The 25,100-nt window shown below is 41.5% G+C and overlaps 1 protein-coding gene across 3 annotated transcripts in view; it reads right to left on the bottom strand.

Annotated features, from left to right (window-relative positions):
• Positions 1 to 580: 580 nt before the first annotated feature.
• Positions 581 to 25,100, bottom strand: part of LOC109565637 (cell cycle control protein 50C) — a 37,143-nt gene continuing 12,623 nt past the window's right edge. Inside the window, exons 4-8 of one of the 3 annotated variants that reach the window (XM_070787086.1) lie at positions 23,147 to 23,248; positions 21,798 to 21,885; positions 21,261 to 21,401; positions 13,448 to 13,657; positions 581 to 10,750 (exon numbers count right to left, since the gene is read on the bottom strand). In XM_070787086.1, the coding sequence (XP_070643187.1) occupies positions 10,563 to 10,750; positions 13,448 to 13,657; positions 21,261 to 21,401; positions 21,798 to 21,885; positions 23,147 to 23,248 (729 nt within the window). In that variant the 3' untranslated portion in view covers positions 581 to 10,562. The remainder of the gene's footprint in view (positions 10,751 to 13,447; positions 13,658 to 21,260; positions 21,402 to 21,797; positions 21,886 to 23,146; positions 23,249 to 25,100) is intronic. The other 2 variants (XM_070787078.1, XM_019969576.2) reach the window with 2 other exon arrangements.

The raw sequence follows: 25,100 nt of genomic DNA, 5'->3' as shown, positions 1-25,100 counted from the left end.
TCTATTTTTATTTTTTTGAAAGATCACTATACCATTTCCCACAGCAGCTGTACCATTTTACATTACTACCAGCAATGGGTTCTACTTTCTTCAATGTTTCTCAACACTTGTAACTCTGCCTTTTTTTTTTTGGACAATAACTATTTTAATGGATGTGAAGTGAATCTCATGGCTTTGATATGAATTTCCCTATTGATTAGATATTGAGCATCTTTTCATGTGTTTAGTGGCCATTTGTACACTTTTAGAGATGTCTATTCAAGTCTTTTGCCCATTTAAAATTGGATTGTTGGTTTTTTTGTTGTTAGGATGCATTTTTAAATTATATATTCTGGATATTAATCTAAGACATATGATGAATCTGTAGATCTTGTTGGGTAGTATTGACATCTTAAAAATATGAAAACTTCTAATCTGTGAACATGGGATGTTTTTCCATTTATTGGTGCCTTTCTTTCAGGAATGTTTTGTAGTTTTCAAGTATAATTAACCTCCTTGGTTAAGTTTATTGCCAAGTATTTCGTTCTTTTTGATGCTACTGTAAGTTGAATTGCTCTATTAATCTCCTTTTAGACTGTTCATTGCTAGTGTATAGAAGCAAAACTAATTTTTTTTAAAGCATGAGTGGTGTGTGTCTGTGTGTGTGTGCTCGTGTGTGTATGTGTGTGTGGTGTGTGTCTGTGTGTGGTGTGTATGTGTCTGTATATACATGTGCTTGTGTGTCTGTGTGTTTGGTGTGCATGTGTGTCTGTGTATGTCTGTGTGGTGTTTGTGTCTGTATACACGTGTGTATATCTGTGTGTGTGGTGTGTGTGTGCGCCTGTGCTTGTATGTGTGTGTGTCTGTGTGTATGTAGGGTATGTGTGTGGTATGTATGTGTGTGCATGTGTATCTGTGTGTGTGTGTGTGTGTGTATTTGGCTGCACCATGCAACATGTGGGAATCTCAGTTACCTGACCAGGAATCAAACTCATGCCTTCTGCACTGGGAGTAGAGTCCTCACCACTGGACTACCGGGAGAGCTCCTGTGTGTTGATTTTGTATTCTGCAACTTTGCTGAATTCTTTTATTGGTTCCAACAGAGAGAGAGAGAGAGAGTGTGTGTGTGTGTGTAATCTTTAGGGTTTCCTACATATAGGATCTTAGTACTTGCCGACAGAGATAATTTTACTTCTCTGCCAATTTGAATGCCTTTTATTTCTTTTATCTTGCTTAACTACTCTAAGTAGAGCTTCTAGCACCATGTTGCCATGCCCTGCTCCAGGGGATCTTCCTGACCCAGGGATCAAACCCACGTTTCCTGCATTGGCAGGCAAGGTCTTTACCACCAGTGATACCTGGGAAGCCACGATGCTGGACTGAAGTGGTGGAAGTGAGCATCCTTACCTCATTCCTGATCTTTCACCATTGGATACGCTGGCTCTAAGTTTTTCACATACGGCCTTTACTATGTTGAAGTAACCTTTTCTAATCCTAGTTTATTGAGTGTTTTTGTTAGGAAAGATGTTGAATTTTTTCAAATGCCTTTTTTTCTACATCAGTTGAAATCATAGACCCTTGAGATTCTGTAACAAGGGAAATGGCTTTTTTTCTTGTTCTTCCACCCCCGGCCTCCAACTGGGAAAGGCCTCAGCAATTAAGAACTTGTGGCTTTATTTCTTGAAACTCTGTTCTCTTCCACATTTCTTAGTGAAACCAACCACTGTTGTCAGTTACAGCAATCAGATCTAGGTGTTCCCTTTCCTTACCTAGTTACTGTTTTTCTTAAGCTCAACAAGAGCCAACTATAGCACATCCTCTTTCTTGTTAATAATTATATAAAACAGTAAATCAATTTGGACTTAATATGAATGACTGGCTAGAAACTATTTTTAATGGGATGAATTTAATTTGTAAATAATTACATAGTAATCAGGTACAGTATGGGGCATGTATAGTCTTAGGAATAAATACAGGTACAGAGTCATGCAACTACCACCACAATCAGTAAAGAGCTCATTTCCATTACCCCCAAACGGTTCCTGCACTCTATTCTTTTATTATTATTCCCCTTCCTTGAACCACTATTTTTGTCTTTTTGAGAATGTCATTCAGTATAAAACATGTATTTGTGAAGGGAAGCTTAAATGTAACTGATGGCTTTGCTAGTAGCCATTATGAATAACAGAAAGATTCTAAACCGGGACCCTGGTATCATCAACATGGTAGGAGACAATAATCATAGATTCATATATTGTATCAGCCTCAGAACTTCTATCAGTTTGCTAGGAAGAGTGTTAGCCAAATTATAAGACTAATGCTTAAGGACTGGTGCCAATCTTTAAGCAACTGAATCGTAAGAAATAATAGACTGTAAAGTTACCATCTGTGGTTCATGGTCATTTCATGGGGACTGTTAACATGGACAGTGAGGAGGAAATGCACTAAGCTGAAAACTGCAGAACCGCACAAGAGATGATTTTCAACAGATTAGAGAGCAACTACACTCTGTTTCCACTGTATTGATCAGCAATATAATTTTCTGGCCAGATGAAACACATCTAGTGCAATAATATGGAAATCATCACATTTTTATCTATCAGAATGATTTTGGCTGCAAGTCATAGAATATCCATCTGAAAGTGGGTAAAAAAATCTCACATGAAAAGTCTCTAGAGGTAGGTAGTTTCAAGACTGAATCAGTGGTCTCAAAAATATCATGAGGAATCCAGCTCTTTAAAAAAACCACACACACACAAACCACAAGGTCATCTCAATAGATGCAGAAAAAGTATTTGACAAAATTCAACACCCATTCATGATAGAAACAAAATCTGACCAAAGTGGGTATAAAGGGAACATATCTGAACATAATAAAAGCCATTTACATTGAATCCACAGCCAACATAATACTCAAAGGTGAAAAGCTGAAAGCCTTCCCACTAATTGAAGAACAAGACAAGGATGCCCACTCTCACCACTTCTACTCCACACAGTATTGGAAATTCTACCCACAGCAATCAGATGGGGAAAAGAAATAAAAGGTATCCAAACTGGAAAGGAAAGAGCTAAACTGCTACTATCTGTGGATGACACCTGTTTTGTCATCTGACCAGGTTTTTGCCTCAACACAAAAACCATTAGAACTAACAAATGAATTCAACAAGATAGCAGGATACAAGATTAACATACAGAAATCTGTTGCATTTCTTTACACTAACAATGAAATACCAGAAAGAGATGGCAAAGAAACAATCCCATTTAAAACTGTCAGTTCACTGGTGTGAACTGGAGTTCACTGGTGGTCTAGTGGTTAGGATTCTGGGCTTTCACTGTCATTCAGTCCTCAGCTGGGGAACTGAGATCCTGTAAGTTGTGTGATGTGCCCCCCTCCAAGAAAAAGCCACCACCAGCATTAAAAAAAAAAAAAAACCTAGGAATAAACTTAACCAAGGAGGTGAAAGACCTAAACACTGAAAACTATAAACAATGATAAAGAAAACTGAATATGATTCAAATAAATGGAAAGATAGTCCATGCTCTTGGATTGGAAGAATTAATACTGTTAAAATGGCCATCCTACCCAAAGAAATCTACAGATTTATTGCAATCTCTATCAAAGTACCCATGACGTTTTTCACAGCACTATAACAGATAATCCTAAAATTTATATGGAACCACACAACATCCAGATTTGCCAAAGCAATCCTGAACAAAAAGAACAAAGCTGGAGACATAACCCTTCCAGACTTTAGACAATTCTACAAAGCTACAGTAATCAAAACAGCATGGTATTGGCACAAAAACAGAGATATAGATCAATGGAACAGAATAGATAACCCAGAAATAAACCCACAAACCTATGGTCAATTAATCTACAACAAAGGAGGTAAGAACACAATGGAGAAAAGACAGTCTCTTTAACAAGTGGCATTGGGAAGCCTGGAAACAAGTGGTGTTGGAAATCAGCTACATTTAAATCAATGAATTTAGGACACTCCCTCATATCACATACAAAAATAAACTCAAAATGGTTTAAAGATCTAAGTATAATGACATGGCACCATAAAACTCCTAAAATAGAACATAGGCAAAACATTCTTGGGCATAAACCAGAATATTTTCTTAGATCAGTCTCCTAAAGTATAAGAAATAAGAGCAAAAATAAACAAATGGAAATCTAATCAAACTTAGAAGCTTTTGCACAGCCAAGATTATTGTAAAAAAACTTAAAAGCTTTTCAATAGCCAGGATATGGAAACAACCCAAGTGCCCATCAACAGATGACTGGCTTAAGAAGGTGTGGTATATATACAGTGGAATATTAGTGAGTCGTTAAAAAGAATGAAATACCGCTATTTGCAGCAGTGTTGATGGACCTAGAAAATATTTATACTAAGTGAAGGAAGTCAGACAAAGACAAATATATGATACCAGTTATATGTGGGATCTAGAAAAAGTAATACAAATAAATCTATATATAAAACAGAAACAGACTTACAGACATAGAAGATAATGAATGGTTATCAAAGATTATAAACTAGGCGTAGGGATTAACACAAATTAATATACATAAAACAGATAACCAACAGGATTTACTGTGAAGCACAGGGAACAGTATTCAATGTCTTGTAATAACCTATAATGGAAAATAATCTAAAAATATAGATGTATATATAATAATCATGTTGCTGTACATCTGAAACAAATACAATCTTGTAAATCAACTATTCTTCAAATAAAAATAATTTATAAAAAAGAATCAAGCTCTTTCCATCCTTCATTCCACCATCCTCAGTATGAAAACTTAGAGCCCTCAAATCTTTTACCTTTTGCCACAGTTCCAGGGATCATGTCCTTGTGAAAGTGAAAGTGAAGTCGCTCAGTTGTGTCCAACTCTTTGCGACCCCATGGACTGTAGCCCACCAGGCTCCTCCGTCCATGGGATTCTCCAGGCAAGAATACAGGAGTGGGTTGCCATTTCCTTCTCCAGGGGATCTTCCTGACCCAGGGATCGGACCCAGGTCTCCCGCATTGCAGGCAGACACTTTAACCTCTGAGCCACCAGGGAAGCCCCTCATGTCCTTGTACAACCGCATTTATATAAAGGAAGTAGGTGGCAGGTAAGTGACAAGAGAGCTCTCCCTTTCCCAGTTCCACCAAGAGTCTTTCTCTTATGCCCCATAGTCAGAACTGGGTCCCTTGGCCATTACTACCCAAAGGCAAAGAATATATCTGGTGGGCTTTGACAGGAGGGAAGAAGGGTAAGGGAAGTGATTCATGGGACGGTAACAGATTTGTCTCATCCCTTTGTTGTGAAGATGAAATGCAGTAATGTAGGTAGCGACTTCTAATTGGACCAGATACATCCTCAATTCTTTGTTTCATTTCCCCTCTTTCTCCCCCATCAGGGGAGAGCTTATTTTTCAGCTTTAGAAGAAAGATGGAAATCCAAAAGATTTGCTCATCTTCCCTAAACTGAGGTACTGCTTGTCTTGTCCACCCCAACCTACTTTGTGGAGTTTTGTGGCTCTAGTTTCCACAAACCATTTGGAATCTCCCCGACCTCTCAAGAAAGTTCCTGACCTCAAACTCAGGAATATATTTTTATGGTCAACCCATGGATGTTGATTATAAGAAAGAAACAGAGAAATCTTTATAAACAAAAAAGAAAAAAAAATTGACAGACTCTAAGTTATTTCTGCCATGTTAGCCTGCACTAAAAATCATTTGTTTCAGTGGAGTGAAGCTCTTTCCATACAGAAAAGCACCCCCACGCCTGTCTGTGCAGACTGCTGGCTCTGTGGGTGCCGCAAGATGTTCCTTACCATCAGAGCAATGACTTCAGTTTTTCCATTCTAACTGTGGTGAGAATGAATAAGAAAACTGGATCCTGTCTCTGGAAGCAGGAGACAGGCTCCACTCTAATCAGAAAAGGAAGATTCAGGGTAAGACAATATTTCACTCCCCAGACTTTGAAGAGTTTCTACGTTTGTCAGAGTGGCTCTGAGTCATCTTGCTGATTGCTACAGGATTACAATGGGGACATTGCACAAGCCTGACCCTTTGCAGGAAAAGTTTTACCCCCACCTAAAGAAGTTTTGCTTGCTACTGAGTCATTGCAATCCAAATCTCATAATTTGACCTTCTTTCTTCTAATCATTTACCAGATAGCTAGCTATTTTAAGGGAACTGGTGGGGGGCCGGGCAGGGAGGAGTGTAGATAAAACATGGCTCATCCTATAATGCATTTATCTAAGAAGTGTCAAAGATACGGACACTGTAAACAGGTGAAAGCAGAATGAAGGCTTTTGAAACCTGGTTGCTCCTGCTGCTGCTGCTGCTGCTAAGTTGCTTCAGTCATGTCCGATTCTATGCGACCCCATAGATGGCAGCCCACCAGGCTCCCCCGTCCCTGGGATTCTCCAGGCAAGAACACTGGAGTGGGCTTCCATTTCCTTCTCCAATGCGTGAAAGTGAAAAGTGAAAGTGAAGTCTCTCAGTCGTGTCCAACTCTTAGCGACCCCATGGACTGCAGCCTACCAGGCTCCTCCATCCATGGGATTTTCCAGGCAGGAGTACTGGAGTGGGGTGCCATTGCCTTCTCTGTGAAACCTGGTTAGTAGAGATAAAGACTTCAAGGTGCTGCGCTTATTTGCCAAATTAAGGCTGATTTAGCTACAGAGTCACGAGCCAGTGCTGAGGAGTGGGACCCTGGGCTGAGCGCGTGAGTGACTTGTGGCAGCAAGAAAGGGGCATGGGCTTCCCTGTGTTGCACCCAGTAGAGAAGCCGCAAGAAATCTGCTCTTCTGTCCTACCACTTAGGAATATCCAGAGGCTGAAATGTTGACAACTGCAGGCTGCCGCGTGGTCCTGTGAAGGAAAACCACCAGCAGCTGTCTGAAGCTGGTTTTCCTTTATTAACACTTGGTTAATAAAGCCTCTACATGAAAGAAACCAGCTGAAAACCCAGGCTTTGCAACAAAGACTTTAGTGCAGGCTGGGAAGGATTACGTTTTTTATCAATTTAAGAACGCCTCTGTGTGCCTAGTGTGGACTTTGGGGTTCTGGGATCACACTGCGGGGGTGGGAGGCTGATGCTGTCCTGAGTGGGGCATAGTCTCTCTTCAGTCCTGAGGCCAGATTGACATCTTAGCAAGCTGCGTGAAACCCACATTAGGCGAGTGTGGGATCCACGCTCAGTTGGGCAAATGGGATTGGAAGGACAGAGAGACCCATGGGAGAACAGTCCCTTGAGACCATGGCCCCAGCTGGCTCGTTTTGGTATCCTTGGCATCGTGGATTTGTCACATAAGGCAGGGGTGTAATTGGTTAAATTTCCAATAAAGGTTAACTCTACACTTTTATTCCCTGGTGGCTCTGACAGTGAAGACTCTGCCTGCAATGTGGGAGACTCAGGTTCGATCCCTGGGTTGGGAGTATCCCCTGGAGAAGGGATAGGCTACCTACTCCAGTTTACTTGGGCCTCCCTGGTGGCTCAGAAGGTGAAGAATTAACCCGCAATGCAGGGACTCAGGTTTGGTCCCTGGGTCAGGAAGATCCCTTTGAGTGGGAAATGGCAACACACTCCAGTATTCTTTCCTGGAGAGTTCCATGGACAGAGAAGCCTGGTGAGCTACAGTTCATGGGGTCGTAAAGAGTCAGACATGACTGAGAGACCATCACTTTCACTTTGACTGGGCCATGGTGCCCAGATATTTGGCCAAACATTGTTCTGGATGCTTCTGGGAGGCTGTTTTTTAAAATTATTTATTCACACTTTGGCTGTGCTGGATCTTCGTTGAGGCTTTCTCTAGCTGTGGAGCACAGGCTCTAGAACATGCAGGCTCAGTAGATGTGGCAAGCATGTAAGGCTGCTTTGGGACGAGATTTATATTTAAATCAGTCAACTGAGTAAAGTAGATTGCCCTCCATAATGTGAGTGGGTCTCATGCAGTCAATGGAAGGCCTGTAGTACAGAGTGCTAACCTCCCCTGAACAAAGGAATTCTCCAGCTGACATACTTTGGGCTCCACTTGCAACACCAATTCCTCCTGGAGATCTAGCAGATGGTCTTCTGGCTTGAACTGCGACTATTTCTTAAATATCCAGCCTGCTAGTCTTCCCCATCAGATTTTGCACTTGCCAAGCCCCCATAATCATGAAAGCCATTTCCTGAAAATAAATCTCCCTGCACACACACACACACACACACACTCACACACATCTCCAATCTGTTTCTCTGGAGAACCTTGACTAATACAGCACTTTATAAGCTGACAAACAAGACTGAGATGTAACAGATGTCTTCATGACTTTTTCCAATCAACATCATAACTGAGGAGTGTGGACTGAAGGGGCGAGAGCCCAGAGTCTGAAGTTGCTGGGTTTGGTTCCTGTGTGAGCGCTGTTCCTTCCTAGCTCTCTGACCTGGACAGGTCACCTAAGCTCAAGAAACCACAATCGTTCAGATGACCAGAGCATTGCTAGTCCATGGTATTAATATACTGGTTTTCTATCACTACTGTAACAACTTACCATACTTGTGCTAAAAACAACATAAATTAATTTTCTTACAGTTCTAGAGGTCCGAGCTCTCAAAGTTAGGTGTCAGTAGGACTTTTAGCAGTTTGTGTCTCTTGCTTTTTTCAGCTTCTAGAGGCTGCTTGCGTTCTTTGGATCACAACTCCTTCTTTGTACCACCCCAACCTCTTGATTCCATAGACACGTCCCCCCTACTCCTCTGATCTCCTGCCTCACTTTTATAAGGACCCTTATGATCACATTAGGCCCACACAAATAATCCAGTACAGTCTCCCCATGTCAGTATCCTTAGCTCAAGCACAACTGCAAACTGTCTTCTGGGCTTCCGAGGTGGCACAGTGGTCAAGAGTCTGCCTGCCCATGCAGCAGATGCAAGAGATGCAGGTTCAATCCCTGGGCAGGGAAGATCCCACTCAAAATATTCTTGCCCGGAAAATCCCATGCCTGGGAAGATCCCACTCCAACTTTCTTGCCCGGAAAATCCCATGCCTGAGAAGATCCCACTGCAATATTCTTGCCCGGAAAATCCCATGGAAAAAAGCCTGCGCCTGGCAGGCTACAGTCCATGGGGTCACAGAGAGTTGGACACGACTGAGAGACTGAGCACACACCCACACAAAGTGTCTTCTGGGTACAAGGTCACACTCACAGGTTCCAGGGATGAGGATGTGGGTATCTTTGCAGTGGGCATTACTCAGCCTACCACAACCTGGTCAGGTGAGGTCAGTGGTTGGTACCTGGTTTTTTTGGAAAAGTACTTGACCATTTGGTGAACACAGAAAGTTGCAGCAAAGAAATGCTTTCTTGGCTGCTAAAGAGAACAACGAAAATTCTGCTCTTAGAATCACCATAGAGTAAAGCTTCCCCCAACCTCAAAAAATAAAAATAATATATAAACATGTTTTTTACAGTACGCTGGTTATCTAGTTATGCAGATCTAGCAAGTCTCCTGCCCTGCCAGCTTGACCAAGTACAGCTGATCCTCGAACAACACAGGTTTGGAGTGCAAGTGTCTACTCAGGGATTTTTTTCAATAAACATTTCAGTACTACATGATCCACAGTTGGTTGCATCCATGGATGTATCGATAGAACCACAGGTATTAATGGCCAACTGTAAATTTATAGGTGGATTCTTGATGGCATGGGGGTCTGCGCCACTAACTCCTGTGCTGTTCAAGGGTCAGCTGCATGCTGTTCAGTCTCCTTTAAAGTGGCCTTTAGCAGGACTTCAAATCTTTTAAGATGGACCCTAACAACTCCCTCAAAATGTATAATTCAAGTATCAAAAATCCGCATCACCACCCGCGTTCTAGAGAACGTCATTCTGATGTAAGTTTCAGAACTGTGCTGCTCCCTCACATGCTGGGTACAGCTTTTGAGAGCATCAGTCACTTTCAGTACTTCTCTTTTGGCCTCATGGGTAGCTTTAGGAAAATTCCTAGACTTTCTTTTTGGTGTATTGATGTATTTTGGGTGCTGTGAGGACTACTGCCATAACCTTCACTTGGCTTACTCTTAGTAAGAAAACTTCATTTTGACCCACAGAAAGAGGAGAACATTGAATGAATCCATTTCCAAAAATCACCCTGATTGTTCAATTCAGTGATCAAAAATTGTTGCTGGGGAGTCTATAATTTCAACCAGCCAACGAAGGCTCATGGTCTGAGCCTGACTGATGGTTAAAAGGACTCACTTAATCTTGGGGCCCCAGGTTTGCTTCCTCTCATCTGGTGATGCTGCCCTCCTAGGCATTCACCTATTTTTAGGCACAAGGGCTTCAAATAAATACCCGAGACTTGGTTTAGAGCTCAAGGATGATTTATCCTCCCCATTCCAAGGACATTTTACTATACCTAATCATGCCTCCTCCCCTTCTTTATCTTTACTTTGAAACTCTTATTACATATCTCTCTGGAAGAGTACTTGGTCAGTCAGTCCAGTTCCCCTTGGTAGAATAACCCATTTTGAGATCTTTGGCTCCATTACTTCACTGTCCATTTCTGTATTTTCTGTTTTTCTTTTTAACGCTTGACTTTACTACTGGAGGAAGAACGTTTTCCTTTCTTTCAGCTTCAGGTGAAGTGCCATCATGGAAAAGGAGGCCAACAAAGTCACAGCTCCTGTCACCAGATAGGCAAGGGCTAAGAAAAGGCTACTGCCTCCACTCCACGTCAGGGTAGAAAGAACAACTGCTTTTTGTCCTTGAAACCTGCTCACGGGAAAGTCTAAGGAAAGAAAATTTGTTAAGGCTCTGTCTCAGCACTTCTCAGCCCCACCTCTACACCTAATATTGCTGTTTTTGTTGGTAATAAATGGTTGACTATTCAATTTCATTTAGCCCAATCTTTACCAAGCAGTATGTTTTATCTTGCTGGAAACTAAGTAAAAACAAGCCTTCCCTCTACATAGTTGTAATTTATGAAATAAACTGACACAAATAGATCTGAATGACTTACAGATAACTCAATAATATGAACAAATATAGTTAATTTACAAACCCAAGGAAATGAAGAGCCTATATAGACAGATTGTGCAGCAAGCCAAAATTTGTGTTTGTGGATCAGGACACCCAGGGTAGGCTCAAGTCCTTTAGAGGCTAAGGTTTAAATTTGTACCTCAGGGAAAATTCTTCAAGAGGCGTGTAGAACAAAAAAGTAGTGAGAGAGATGGCAAAACATTTTTGGTGGTGTATTCAAGTTTTGAAAAGGCCAGCCTCCCTCCCTGCTAGGGAGAAAGTGTTTGAAGTGGCTTTGCTATCATTAGCATTTGAATGATGTCATTTTGATTATGCATGTGGCCTGAGGTTTTTAAACATCTGGTGCTTTTTGTAAACCAAACTAATAAACAAATAAAGGCTTCTCATAGCAACGGCATTTCCCAGCAAAGCTCTTAAAAGGCCTCAAATCACTTGGCAACATGCTATTTAAAGGCACAAAGAAACTTGTTAGGAAAGCTAGTTTGCTTTCTTTTCTGTCAAAATTCCTCGTGGTCACTAGGTCCCTGGGCTCCTTGGGTGCAGGTCCTCAACTAGCCCTCTGATTCTTTTCTCTCCCACTCCCCTTGTTTCGTTAAGAGGGTCTTCTCCTCACACGGGATCAGTGGTAGAACTATCTGCAGCTCAGACTTAGTTCTCTACATATTAGCCAGGCCGTGAGGCTGGACGGGTAATACTCACACTAGGGTTCAACATAGGTGGTATGAGCTGAAGCTCAGGACTGAAGTTCTGTTGCTAAAGATTTAGGTTGGAGAGTTGTCAGCATTAAAAGTTTACTGTGAATAAACACATCCAAGGAGAGCATGTTTCACGCAGAGAAACAGTGTCTCCTTTGTTTGAAAGTGGACTCCCTCTTTCCATCAGCCTTAAACTCACTGCAGTGCCTTGTGAGAGCACCAGTGCCCAATGGGCTTTTTTCCCCTGTGTCTTGATTGCTACCCTAACTGCTTTACTGGTAGGGTCATCACAGAAAAAGCTGATGAGAACTGAAGGTCCAACTTGAAAGACTACTTTGAGCAACTTTCAGTCTCAAATTTTCTAGGAGGGAGAGAGAGGGGTGCTGAAATCCTATTGAAAAGGTAAGGTTCTATGGCCTGGTCTTTGATCTGTACACACAGAGAGCAATTTCTGACTTTCCTTTGCACAGACTAGCATTAGAGACCATGCTAAAGGAACAGCTGAAGGCAACCATACTCCTGGTCAGTAAACAAAAGGAGGCAATAAGCCAAGAGGCAGAGATGGTGTCTCTTCAGTGGAAGTCTCTCTGCCCAAGGAACATCCCCACTCCTGTGTCAGGGAGGAAACCTCTGCTCTAGGACAGAAAAGAAGAAAAGATGGAGCAGGGAACTGGAATACATATCATCATTCACTGACCCAGGAGTGTTTCAGTCAAACTCCTCGAGTGGTAAAGAAACAAAAGAGGTGGAGAGTTTGGTGTTCAGATCCTCCAGCCTGCTGGGGGTCGCCTGAAAAACTCCAGTGGCCCTGAGATGCCAGGGGGGTGCTGATGCCTGATGGGCTGACGTCTCAAAACTGTGTACAAGTCCTGGAAAGACCTGCCTCTGGGAGAATTCTGCCTCAGAGAGAATCAGGAGGGGACTTGAAACCTAAGTTTGAAGACCAGAGTTAGTACAAATTATATTTAAAAAAAAAAAAAAAAAAAAAAATATATATATATATAAAGATAGTGTTTGGTGTCATTTTGAAGTTAAGAACTTTTTGTTCTTAAGTCAAGAGTGACATTTACATTTTTAAAGTAACTGAGAACACTCAGAATCTCATATTCAAGTATGTCTCTTAACATGGGCCATATGTCCACAACCAAAGCCTTGGAGCCTGCTAACTGGCTTCGTACCAGTAGAGGAAGAGCACGGCATCCTCAGTGCAGAGCTGGTGGTGCAGCTCACGTGGGCTGGAGGAACCCAACCTGCTCCCTGAATCCAGAGCTTCTCCCTAGGCCCATGAGACTTCTGCCTAAAATAAAAGGTTCTACCATGGCCCTCTCAGTTTTCATTGTTTTTAGTCCATACTCAAATCTACTTCTTTGTAATCCTATCTTTATTTCCAGGGTCCTCCATGTCATCCCATCCTCTATAATAGGCTTCTCCTCATTGTTTTAGATCTCTAGGCCCAGTGTTACTTAATTTTTCTCCTAGGGAAGAAACAGTCCTTCCTTACTTACCCATACCTGCTTACCTAATGTTGCTACTGTTACTCCTTAAAAAAAGTGCACATTTGATTATATATAAAGCAGAGACAAATAGCTATGTGGTGATGGACTGACAGTATTGCCTATAAGGTAAATATGTATTTCTTTTACAGTATATATAGATTTGATTGGAGAATAGAGAAGTATAGAATGAAATAGTTCAATAACTAGTATGCAGATGGACCCTGATTTTCCCTCAGCCCTGGAATAAAAGGATACTGTAGTTTATGATGAAACTATAGCTACCAGCAGGTAAGCCTTCGGTAAAATTGCCTATTCGATGGAGTCGGCGGTATAGTTTCTTGAAATTGGGAAAGGCGGCGGTCCGCATCCACACAATGAAGTCATCATTGATGAAGCCGTTGTTCCCTGGGTCCTTTTCATCTAGTTCATAGACAGGCTTAGGCCAGTTCGGAGGCTTTGCAGTTCCTGTGGAAAGTTAATAATGGATGTGGTTGAGAAAAACCATCTATCGCCTCCAGTCTTTCTTAAAATGTAGAGAATGAAACAACTTTCATATTCTTGAGGAATTGAAATGACACTTTTTTTTTTTTTTAAAGTATGTGTGTGTAAGCTACATGAATATGCAACCTTTAAAGACAATGATTATAGGGCTTCCCTGTTGGCTCAGGAATAAAGAATCCGCCTTCCAGGGCAGGAGACACAGGTTGTATCCCTGACCTGGGACGATCCCACATGCCACGGAGCAACTGAACCCATGTGCCACAACTACAGAAGCCCTCCTGCTCTAGAGCCTTGCTCTGTAACAAGAGAAGCCACTGCGATGAAACGCTTGTGCACTGCGTCTAGAGAGCAGGCCCTGCTTGATACAACTAGAGAGAAGCCCGCTTGCAGCAATGAAGAGTTTTGACTTAGCGCAGTCAAAAATAAACAATTATATAAATAAAATAATAAAATTTTTAAAAGATAATAGTTATAAAGACTCCAAGGAAATGTCGGGGGCAGGGAATGCTGATGATACTGTTATAGGGTTAAAAAAAAGCAGAATATCATATTGTATGTGTATTATTTATCCAACTATGTGCTGTGCTGTGCTTAGTCACTTAGTTGTGCCCAACTCTTTGCAACCCCATGGACTATAGCCCGGCAGGCTCCTCTGGCCATGGGGATTCTCCAGGCAGGAATACTGGAGTGGGTTGCCATGCCCTCTTCCAGGAGATCTTCCCAACCCAGGGATTGAACCCAGGTCTCCCGCATTGAGGGTGGATTCTTTACCATCTGAACCACGAGGGAAGCCCATATTCAACTATATTAAATGCATAACAACGCATTGAAAAAATAGGTACAGCAAAATAATAGTGGGGGTTGGCACTCAATGAGAGCATCATGGGTAATGTATATTTTCTTTAACTTCACTGGTAATGTGGAGAACAAATTAAAACAAGATACTGTTTCACCTCAAAATGGGCTAATATTTAATGAAAAAAAGAATGAAAAACACTTATGAGGCAGTGGAAATGGGAATTCTTATACAGAGCAGATAGATTCATGGATTAATGACATCTTTGGTAATCTAGGAACAAGCAGCAAAAGATTAAATGTATTTTGCATATATTTTAGCCCAGGAATTCTACTTCTAGGACTGTATTCTAAGGAAATGATCATGGGAAGTGCATGAAGATTGCATTACATAGATATTCCCTGCAGACCTGCGCCTAAGAGCGTGAAGTTGGAAGCAAGGAAGAGGAATTGGTAGAAGGGAGAAGGTGGAGAGCAGAGGTGTGGCAAGCCTGTTCTAAAGCCAGGAAGCCTGGTGGGTCTGGGAGCGGGTGCTTGGGCTGGAGGGCTGGCGCCTCGAGTCCAGTCTGCTGAGTTTATTCTCCTCCTCTACTTCCCGCTTTACAGTGGCAGCCATGTCTCTCTCCCACTGGACAGCAGACTCTTGAGTTCAATGTCTTCCTCATTGTGGTTTCATTGTCATTTAGTCCAATCCCTGGCACATGGTAGGTATTCAATAAATGCTTGGTAAAGGGATGAGCGATTATGATGAAAGTTGACAGAAGTAAAAAGCATTCTGAATTTTGAAACAGTCAACAAGAAGTTGTTCAGTGAGCCTTTCACTTCTATAAAAATGGTTCTACTATTTGTAAGGAACCATTCTTTCTTAACTCTGACCACTGACTATTTTCTCTTAAAAGAAACACAGTCTTATTTCTAAGCATGGGCTATAGTGCTTATAAAGGCATGTGCTAAGTTTGGTTGGATTAATCTGCTGAATTCTGTTTGTAGACTTATACTTCCTCTGGAAATAACCCTTTGCTGAGAAACTTCCTCTCCAAAAATTGTGGAGACGTTGGCTGTCCCAAAGACTTCAATGGTTGTTGATGGAAGAATTTTGATTGACATTGAAATTGTCTTTGGTGCCTGCATGTGGTAGCTCATTGGTCAAGAATCCACATGCAATGCAGGAGACGCAGGAAATGTGGGTTCAATTTCTGAGTCTGGAAGATCTCTTGGAGGAGGGCATGGCAACCCACTTCAGTATTCTGGCCTGGAGAATCCCACAGACAGAGGAGCCTGGCAGGCTATAGTCTATGGGGCTGCAAAGAGTCAGACATGACTGAAGGGACTTGGCAGGCATGCCTGCACATGGACCACACACTCTCTTTATTTTAGCCAGAGCTCACGCTCCAAGACAATGTATCCTGTGGACCAACGACATCCAAATCACCAACGGAGTGAAAAATGCAGGTTCAAACATGCCTTTCCTTACCAACCTCCAATCCCACCCTATCCCATGTCTCCAGAGAGTGTGAGAAGCATAGTATAGGAAGAACCAATTTCTTTCATTTTCCAAGTTCAGCTGGGTCCTTGGTATCCCTCCATTCACTCAACAATAAGCATTTCTTGATTGCTCACTTGTATCAAGCACCAGGGATTTAAAATTGTATGAGATCTAATCCTTTTCCTCAAGGAATTAACATACCAAATGGGAATGACAAGCATTCAGACAGATAATTACAGACAAACATGGTAACTCCTACAACAGAAGTTAAGAACAAAGTGCAGTGGGAGATAGCCAAGGATGCTTTATGTTACATGGCTGTGGTTATGGTAAGACAAAACAATAGCATGTTGCCAAGGTCCTTTCTAGGAGTTTAATTACAGATACAGTGCGCACACCTGCCAGTTTGCCTAGGACAGTCCCAGTTTATGTCTGTTGGCCATTATCTCATCTGATTTAGCATTTATCCCAAGCGAATAATGTAAGTATAATTTCATCCTTCCTATTCTAGTCATGGTCTTAGCTAGTAGTGAGAGATACCTATATGTGGTGAACACGAGTACTTACTTTAACATGTTATTGATGAAAGATAACCAGAGGCTTTCCACAGCAGAACATAACATATCCCCATGACCCTTGCCACTGTTTCACAGTGCAGCCGGTTAGACCACAGCCTCTGTTTTAATCTGTGTGATGTATTAATATGAAGCTGCCAGGCTGCAAGTCATTGGGCTTAGTAGGAAAAGTGGGATGTTGCAGTTTATGTTGCATGGACATAGTGTGAAATACAGATAGTGTGAAAATATATAGTGTGAAAAAAATATAGTGTGAGAATAGTGTGAAAAACAGATACTGAGCAGCCTTGCTGAGAGTAGTTGGAACTCTCTTGCAATAGCGTTATTTATTATATGGTGTAAAAATATAACTATTTTATTGTTCAGTATCCATTTTTTTATTTGCTAGTAAATTCTTTTAGCTGAGAAGAGCTAAAAAACAAACACACATGTTCAATGAAAAATTAAGTACAATTTTTTCAAGGAAGTAGATGAATGTGATACTTGCAATGTTGGTTAACATTTACTCCCTACCACAGGAACCATCATGATATCAATGATTAGGTGAAAATCAAAAGATATAAATCTGCTGAAGAATATCAGAATCTACTTCAAAAGTTTGCACTTATTTTTAAAAGAGTAAATTCAGAACAGTGCTTTACCTCATGTAGCTACAGAAAGTTCATTTATATACCATTATGTGAACATGACTTTTCATTTAGATCAAATACGTTTCTGTCTAGTGTCATTAAAAAATGTTTTTTTGTAATCAAAGGAAAGTGTTAATGTTTGGGCTTTGTAATCACATAAAGAACCTTGTAAACGGTTAAATGAAGCCAGTTTTACATCAGTCTTTTCAAATGTATTCATCTTTGATTTTTCATGTAATCAAAGCAAAGATTTTCAATATTCAATACTGGAAGACAAAAATTCTGACACAGTTATAAATATTGCTATAAATTCAGTTAAAATATTCAACAATCAAGTGTAAATTTTTTGGTCTTATAGTGATAATATAAATGCAAATTTGGTAGAGTACAGGCAGAGTAAAGAAAATGTTCTTAGTAAATTAAGAAATTTATGGAGAGATGGGGCTTAAAATTGGTTGTGAAACATAATTAATAACTATATCCAAACAAGCTATAATATTTTGTTAATCAAGAGAGCTGTAATTATGCAAATTAAAATGTTTTTTTTATAGTCACAGAGAAAATGAGCTGCGAAGTTTTTACAATGACGAAGATGTTAAAGAGACGGTTCAGCTGGTAGGACTTGGGGTCTGTCTTTGCTACACATCATCAGTCAAAATTTTAGAAATCTTTGAGCCTTCAAAGAGCTATTTTCTGTATCAAATGATGAGTCCTACAATTAGCCTGAACTTTTTCTTGGTAAATGAGCCCTCTAACTTTTGGTGAAATTTTATTCAAAATAGCTGAAAAGTTTTAGACAAAATATTCTAAATGTGGAATGCCAGAAATCTTAGTTTATGAAGGTCTGCTGCTAAGTCACTTCAGTCGTGTCGGACTCTGTGCGACCCCATAGACGGCAGCCCACCAGGCTTCCCCGCGTCCCTGGGATTCTCCAGGCAAGAACACTGGAGTGGGTTGCCATTTCCTTCTTCAATGCATGAAAGTGAAAAGTGAAACTGAAGCCACTCAGTCGTGTCCGACTCTTAGCGACCCCATGGACTGCAGCCTACCAGGCTCCTCCGTCCATGGGATTTTCCAGACAAGAGTACTGGAGTGGGGTGCCATTGCCTTTTCCGTTTGAAGGTATAGTTAATTGTAATTATCAAAAATCAAGTTTGCAAACAAGAAGGTACTGAAATTTACCCCTATGAAAGCAAGGGAACAATTTAACATACTATATAATGATCATATCATATAATGATAGTTCAAAATGTATACAAGATTTAATTTTTAAATTCTATAATTGTGCTTTGGAAAATCTCAACTTATGTGAAAAATATTTTGATGGAGCTCCTATTTTAATAAGATCAAATTTTCTTCTCGATGAGAATTAAATGATACCCAGAAAGTCTAAGATTTCGTACCATCTAAAACTAGTAACACATTTAAAAAATCATAGAAAAAAAAATGAAGTGAAGAAAAAAAAAAAGACCTTGCCTATAAAAACATTTGGGTTGCGATACTAGCATATTCTAATACAAAAGAATTGAAAATGAGAATATCCTCCATTTAGTAAAATGACTGTGAGCGTAACAGGTATCTCACCACCTATAGATATTTTCTTAAAAAAAATATGGCCAAAGGAGAAGGATCAACTGGAGGTGCTACAGTTGAAAGTGATTAACCATAAAATGCGCTTCAAAAAAGATTGCGGCGCAGACAGGACAGGGTCCGAAGAGGACCGCCGGCGGGGATCTGCGCGCCTGGAGCCGGGTGCGAGCAGTGGAGCGGCGGCTCTCCGCGCTAATTCTCCTCGCCTCCTCAGCGGCGACCCAGCCTCAGAGGCCCTCGCTCGTGCAGCCCCGTCTCCCCTGCACGAGCCGCGCCCGCGAGCGAGCTTAACAGCAAAAAAAAATCCTCAGCACCAACCAGGCACCTGTCCCAGAGGAAAAGGGGAGAGTTGGTCATGCCAAGAAGGGTGAGGAGGAGGAGGGGAGGACTGACACTGAGCTGCCGGCACCAGAAACAGAAGGCTGCCCTCGCTGTTGGGGGCAAGTTCCGGCCATTGCAGAAAAGAAGGATCCCAGCTCCGGGATAACTAGCCTTACCCTTCACTCTGCTCCCTTCTCTTCCCTCTCCACGGCTCTGACTCCCACGAATCTGTGTCTCTTGGTCCCTCCAGCCGCTGGGTGAGGCATGTTCAACCCTTAGACATTATTTTCTCTGCCCGGTCAAGCCATCTCTGGCCCCTTAGCTGTAGAGGCACAAGGAACGTGTGTGTGTGGAACATGTGTGTGTGTGTAACGTGTGAGTGTGTGTGCGCTCAGTCGCTCAGTCCTGGGACTCTTTGTGACCCCACAGACTGTATAGCCTGCCAGGCTCCTCTGTCCATGGGACTCTGCAAGGCAAGAATATTGCAGAAGGTTGCCATTTCTCCTCCAGGGGATCTTCTGGCCCAGGGTCCATCAGGCATCTCCTTAGTCTCCTGCACTGGCAGGAGGATTCTTTATCACTGAAACACCAGGAAAGCCCACAAGGAGCATGGGGAAGATGAATTCAACAGGCAGTCCCTTGTCTAAGGGTGGACCATTTTCTCCTGGAGGTGTAGCTCCTATACACAGTGCCTATGCCTGCCCTTTGAGGCTGAAGAACAAGAGGTTTTAAGGTTGAGAGAGGGACCCCTGGCAATGTGGGAGGGAGGGAAAAGCCTTCAGAGTAGGGTGGGGCATATACACTGTTGCGCTAGTTACAACATTCTCATTTCAGATAGCATTCTTTCCCCTTCATGTCCGCTTAGTCCTCCTATGAACTAAGCCACAGTGGGACCTGGAGTCTCTCGTTCCCCTGCTGCTGCTGCTGCTGCTGCTAAGTCGCTTCAGTCGTGTCCGACTCTGTGCGACCCCTGAGACGGCAGCCCACCAGGCTCCCCCATCCCTGGGATTCTCCAGGCAAGAACACCGGAGTGGGTTGCCATTTCCTTCTCCAATGCATGAAAGTGAAAAGTGAAAGGGAAGTCTAGGCAGACCTAAATAGCTGCTTCCATGTTAGTGCTTGATGAGGGACAAGGAAAAGTTTCCTTCATCATCTAGTCTAGAACCATAAGAAGCAGAAGTGAAAGAGGTTCAAGGAGCCACAAGCAGGGAAATGGGAAGATTTGGAAAGGAAAGAAAAATGGAGTAGGAGATCTCTAAAGACCCAAGTTACTACAGGTAAAGGTGTACTATGTGAAGGATTCCTGGGGCTTTGCTAACCTGCCTACCTCTAACCCCTCACATCTAGCCACCGCCAGAGGTCACACAAAACAAGTGACCCCTGTAGCTACCACCTGCCCCACTGTGGAGTCAGAGCAAAGTTGCAATAGCCACTCTGTGTGATTCTAGCATGCATAATAATTACGAAAACAAAAACAAAAAGCCTCAAGTGGGGCCATTTGGGGAAAAAAAGAAAAAGATTGTAGATAATTTTGTGAATTTTTTTCCCACAAAAATTCAAAATTTTCATTAGAAAAATACAGGGGCATGTAATTAAGACTTACATGGCCAAGAAACTGATTAAAGTATGTGACTCCATATCCAGAATAATTATTCTGTTATCTTTTAGCATTTAGATAATATTTAAAACATTTTTAAAGTTGGTTTAATGTACACAGATATATTCTTTCAACTTTTGAAAGAATTGTATTTTAAAAAATAATTTATAATAGAATTATTTTATCGGCCCATCAATATGGTAATATCAATTTTGGTGGTCAATAAGTACCACTTTCTAATAAATATGTAACTTTAGTTATTCCTGTGACCTCTTTCACTCTCAAGAGTGCACTAGTTTGGACAGTAAATTATATGATCACTCTAATTATAGATGAAGGAACAAGTTTCTTAAAACACTGCCTTTTTCATCATGGTAATCTAGAAGGAACCAGGGTACCAATCATTTTGTGTTTCTGATAGGTATGTGATGGAGGTGCTCACAGGCAGGAAAAGTTAACAAAGGTGATCAAAAAAGAAGTAAAGAAGGAGGAATCATAAACATCCCCCCACACATCAAAACCAGTTTCCATAAAGAGTACTGTAAAGAATACTGAGCTAATATATGAATCTTACCTGCAAATGCACTAGAAAGATTTTGGAAAGCTGGATTCTGAAACTTGACATACTTGTCTGTCCACCATGCAGTTTCAGTCCTTACCATTGGGACTCTGATATGTGTAGATGAATTAAAGTTGTACCAAAGAACAATGGTGTCTGTGGGGGAAATTAAAGACTGTGTTAAGAGATTCAGGCAAGCATTTTTGCCACGCTTGGAAGTGCACAATCAGACACAGCTGAAAAAGCAGGGTTTGAGAAGACTCTTCACATGCCTGCATGCCATAGATGCTGGAATCAGAAGGCGATTCGTTTTCTTTCTAAGGTCCCGATTATTGAGAAATACTCTTAGGCTCCATTTAACTAACTCATGTTTCCCGACTACTTCAGATCTCTGGTGAAGAACTTACTTGCCAATGAAGTATAAATCAGTGGATAATGTACACAAACATTAAAAAAAGCAACCTGCCACTCAGCTGCAGGAGTAATCTTCTGGACATTAGGTTTTACACACTTATGAAAGGAAAGATGCTGGAGACAGAAAAAGTCACCTACCATTGAACATGCTGTTGGCAATTGCACCACAAGGAGCGATGGGGAGCCCATTGTCAGAGGTTCTGAATGGAGCACAGTTTCTAACATCCTGGAGGAGAAATGACACAGGAATACGTGATTTTGGTAAACTCTTAACAATGCTGCAAGTGAAAACACTGGCAATATAAACCAACCCACACTGATCCATTGGCACAGACTGAGATTAGGGACCACTGCCTGTTGTTCCCAGGCTTCTGGCTCACCTAGGCTAGAAAATGTTTGTGTTTTGAAGATATTTATGTGTGTATACACATGTGTGTAGTTTCTTTCCTCATTAACAGTACATAGCATACTGAATATGTCTGCAGGAAGAAATTGTACTTTCCTGGCTGTGCTAAATACCACACTAAGCCTACATTGGAATACATTTTAAGAAGTTTTTCTTATTGTAGTATAATATGTTCTAAAAACTATATAAATTGAGTCTACAGCTGGATGACAGACCACAGGGAAATCCACCTACCTACCAGAATATATTTTAAAAAGAATGGCTGCTAAAAACCATTTGGTTATCCCTTTTATATAGTGTCAGTATAGAAAAGGTTTCCTTTAGCTTTTATTGCCAGTATGTTGAATATCATCTACCTAGAGTCAAGTTTTGTAATCTTAGGTCTGAAAGGATATTCAGTAAACCAAAGGCTTTTATTCAATCAAGTAGAGCCCAGTGTCCTTAAACTAGGCTGCCTGAAGGCCCCAGTTATAAAAAAAGACAGTGGTGGACACAGAGTGAACCGGACGGAGATGAACCACTCAAGGTTACTGTCAAAATGGTTGGTGCACCCATCTACTAAAACGGGGAAGTTTAAAGAAAACTACAGAAATCAAGTGTGCAAAAATAATACTGAAATCTATTTGATATGTCATTCAAAGAAGCAAACGCTCTACTGTTTGAAGCAGCTCCAGTATGCCATCAACTTATTAACAGAAACAAATCCTGAATTGTGGTTGAAAAGGTGCTTGAAGATTTGCCCTTCTGACACATTCATTATCACCAAGACTTGGGCAGTCCACTATGAATCTGGCTTTAATATAAGATGTTGTTAAACTAAAAAATGGGTGACACATGAAAGGATAACCATCTCACTGGAGAAGACTCGCATTCCTGTTCTGAGGAGGGAAAGGGCTCATTCTCAACAGCAGTTATCCTGAGTACTCAGCCCCTTCAGTTCACAAAAGAATGAAAGGAGCATTTCTGTCTTGTAAAACCTTAGCTTTTGAGTTTATTTTCCATACGCTCTTTTAGACTGAAAGATCTATCTGGTTAAAAAAAAAACACAAAGAGTATCATACCAAATTTAATAAAGCCCTACCTTTACATCTGCACCCACCAGCTGGATATTACTTCTGGACAGAATATACCGATAGAGGTTCTGATAGAAGCCATACAATTTATAGTACAGATAAACATTACCCTGTGGAGGAGAACATCAAGATATAAGAAGAAAGAAAAATAAATGGAAATATTAACAAACATGGATGGGATTTGTTAAATATAAGTAGTACCAAAAATATTGATTGGGAACTGAAAGTTTCCTTATTTCAAATAGAAACCCAAGAAATTGTTTTTAAAAATCAACGTTGGAAAAATCCTAGTATATAGTATATACAGAATTATTAAAATAAGTAAATAACTTTTTTTTAATGTTTATGTAAGGGGTACTACATTCCTGCCTTGAAAAAAAATTTATAACTAGGCTTTGTATTCTCAAAACATAAAATTTGATTCTTCAAATATTTCCCCCAAACACTAAGAAAGATGCTTTGCCTAGGGGTTGTGGTAAGCATCAAGTTCACGTAGTTTCAAAGCAAATCCATGAAACATAATTTAAAATTGGAGCCACTAAGCATATTTAGGTGCATGCGCCCACTGTCCAAAGACAAAAAGCCGACTCCAGGGCTGCACTCACTGTCCATAAACCCGGCTCCAGTGCTGCGCCCACTGTCCAGAGACATAAACCCAGCTCCAGGGCTGTGCCCACTGTCCACAGACAAAAACCCGGCTCCAGGGCTGTGCCCACTGTCCACAGACATAAACCTGTTTCCAGGGCTGTGCCCACAGTCCACAGACATAAACCCAGCTCCAGCACTGTGCCCACTGTCCACAGACATAAACCCAGCTCCAGTGCTGCGCCCACTGTCCAGAGACATAAACCCGACTCCAGGGCTGTGCCCACTGTCCACAGACATAAACCCAACTCCAGCACAGTGACCATTGTCCATAAACCCGGCTCCAGTGCTGCGCCCACTGTCCAGAGACAAAAACCCAGCTTCAGCGCTGTGCCCACTGTCCATAAACCCAGCTCCAGGGCTGTGCCCACTGTCTACAGACATAAACCCAACTCCAGCACAGTGACCACTGTCCACAAACCCGGCTCCTTGGCTGTGCCCACTGTCCACAGACATAAACCTGGCTCCAGGGCTGTGCCCACTGTCCATAAACTCAGCTCCAGCGCTGCACCCACTGTCCACAGACATAAACCCAGCTCCAGTGTTGTCCTTTTATCTTAGGATCTAACACAGACCCATGGGATGTAACACTTGATCAAGAAATGGTGATCCATTTGTTATGGACAAAAAGATGGAACAGTTCACTAATCTAGAAGAAAGATGATTTTCATCTTAGCAATAAGTAGTCCTGGTGCCATGAGAGATATGCCTTGTCATGGATGCTGCCACGAGATTGCCCTTTTACAGGCTACCATCATGCTTCTACCTTTGTGGTGACAGACCAGGGCCCTTCTCTAGGAGGGCTTGGTACTGATTTTACTAACAGCACATATGATGCAAATGTAACTGTCTAGTGTAGCTACTTACTATAGCCCTCCAGGATCCTCTGTCTATGGAATTCTCCAGGCAAGAATACTGGAGTGGGTAGCCATTCCTTTCTCCAGGGGATCTTCTTGACCCAGAAGTCAAACCCAGTTCTCTTGCTTTGCCGGCAGAGTCTTTACCATCTGAGCCACCAGGGAAGCCCCAAATAATATAATACCTATCTCCAAAATAATAAAGGCATGCATCTAAAACTATGAAGGTCTAAGTTTTTATTAAGTGACTCCTAAATGTTAGGTGCTATATTCAGTCCTAGAAATACAAAAGTATTCCTTTACAATTCCCTGAGCCAATTGATTCTCTTATGCTATGCAAATTTGCCCTTGCCCTAAGGACCTTTAAGAGGATGAGTATGGGAGATGGGATCTGGGACCCAGGGCAGGCTGAAAATAAAGGTCATAGGAAGTGTGGCCAGTGACAGAAAACCACAAAGCC

The sequence above is a fragment of the Bos indicus genome, chromosome 1 (assembly GCF_029378745.1).
Source record: "Bos indicus isolate NIAB-ARS_2022 breed Sahiwal x Tharparkar chromosome 1, NIAB-ARS_B.indTharparkar_mat_pri_1.0, whole genome shotgun sequence".
Lineage (NCBI taxonomy): Eukaryota > Metazoa > Chordata > Mammalia > Artiodactyla > Bovidae > Bos > Bos indicus.
The sequence above is the reverse complement of the archived record's forward strand: the minus strand, read 5'-3'. Positions and strand labels throughout refer to the sequence as shown.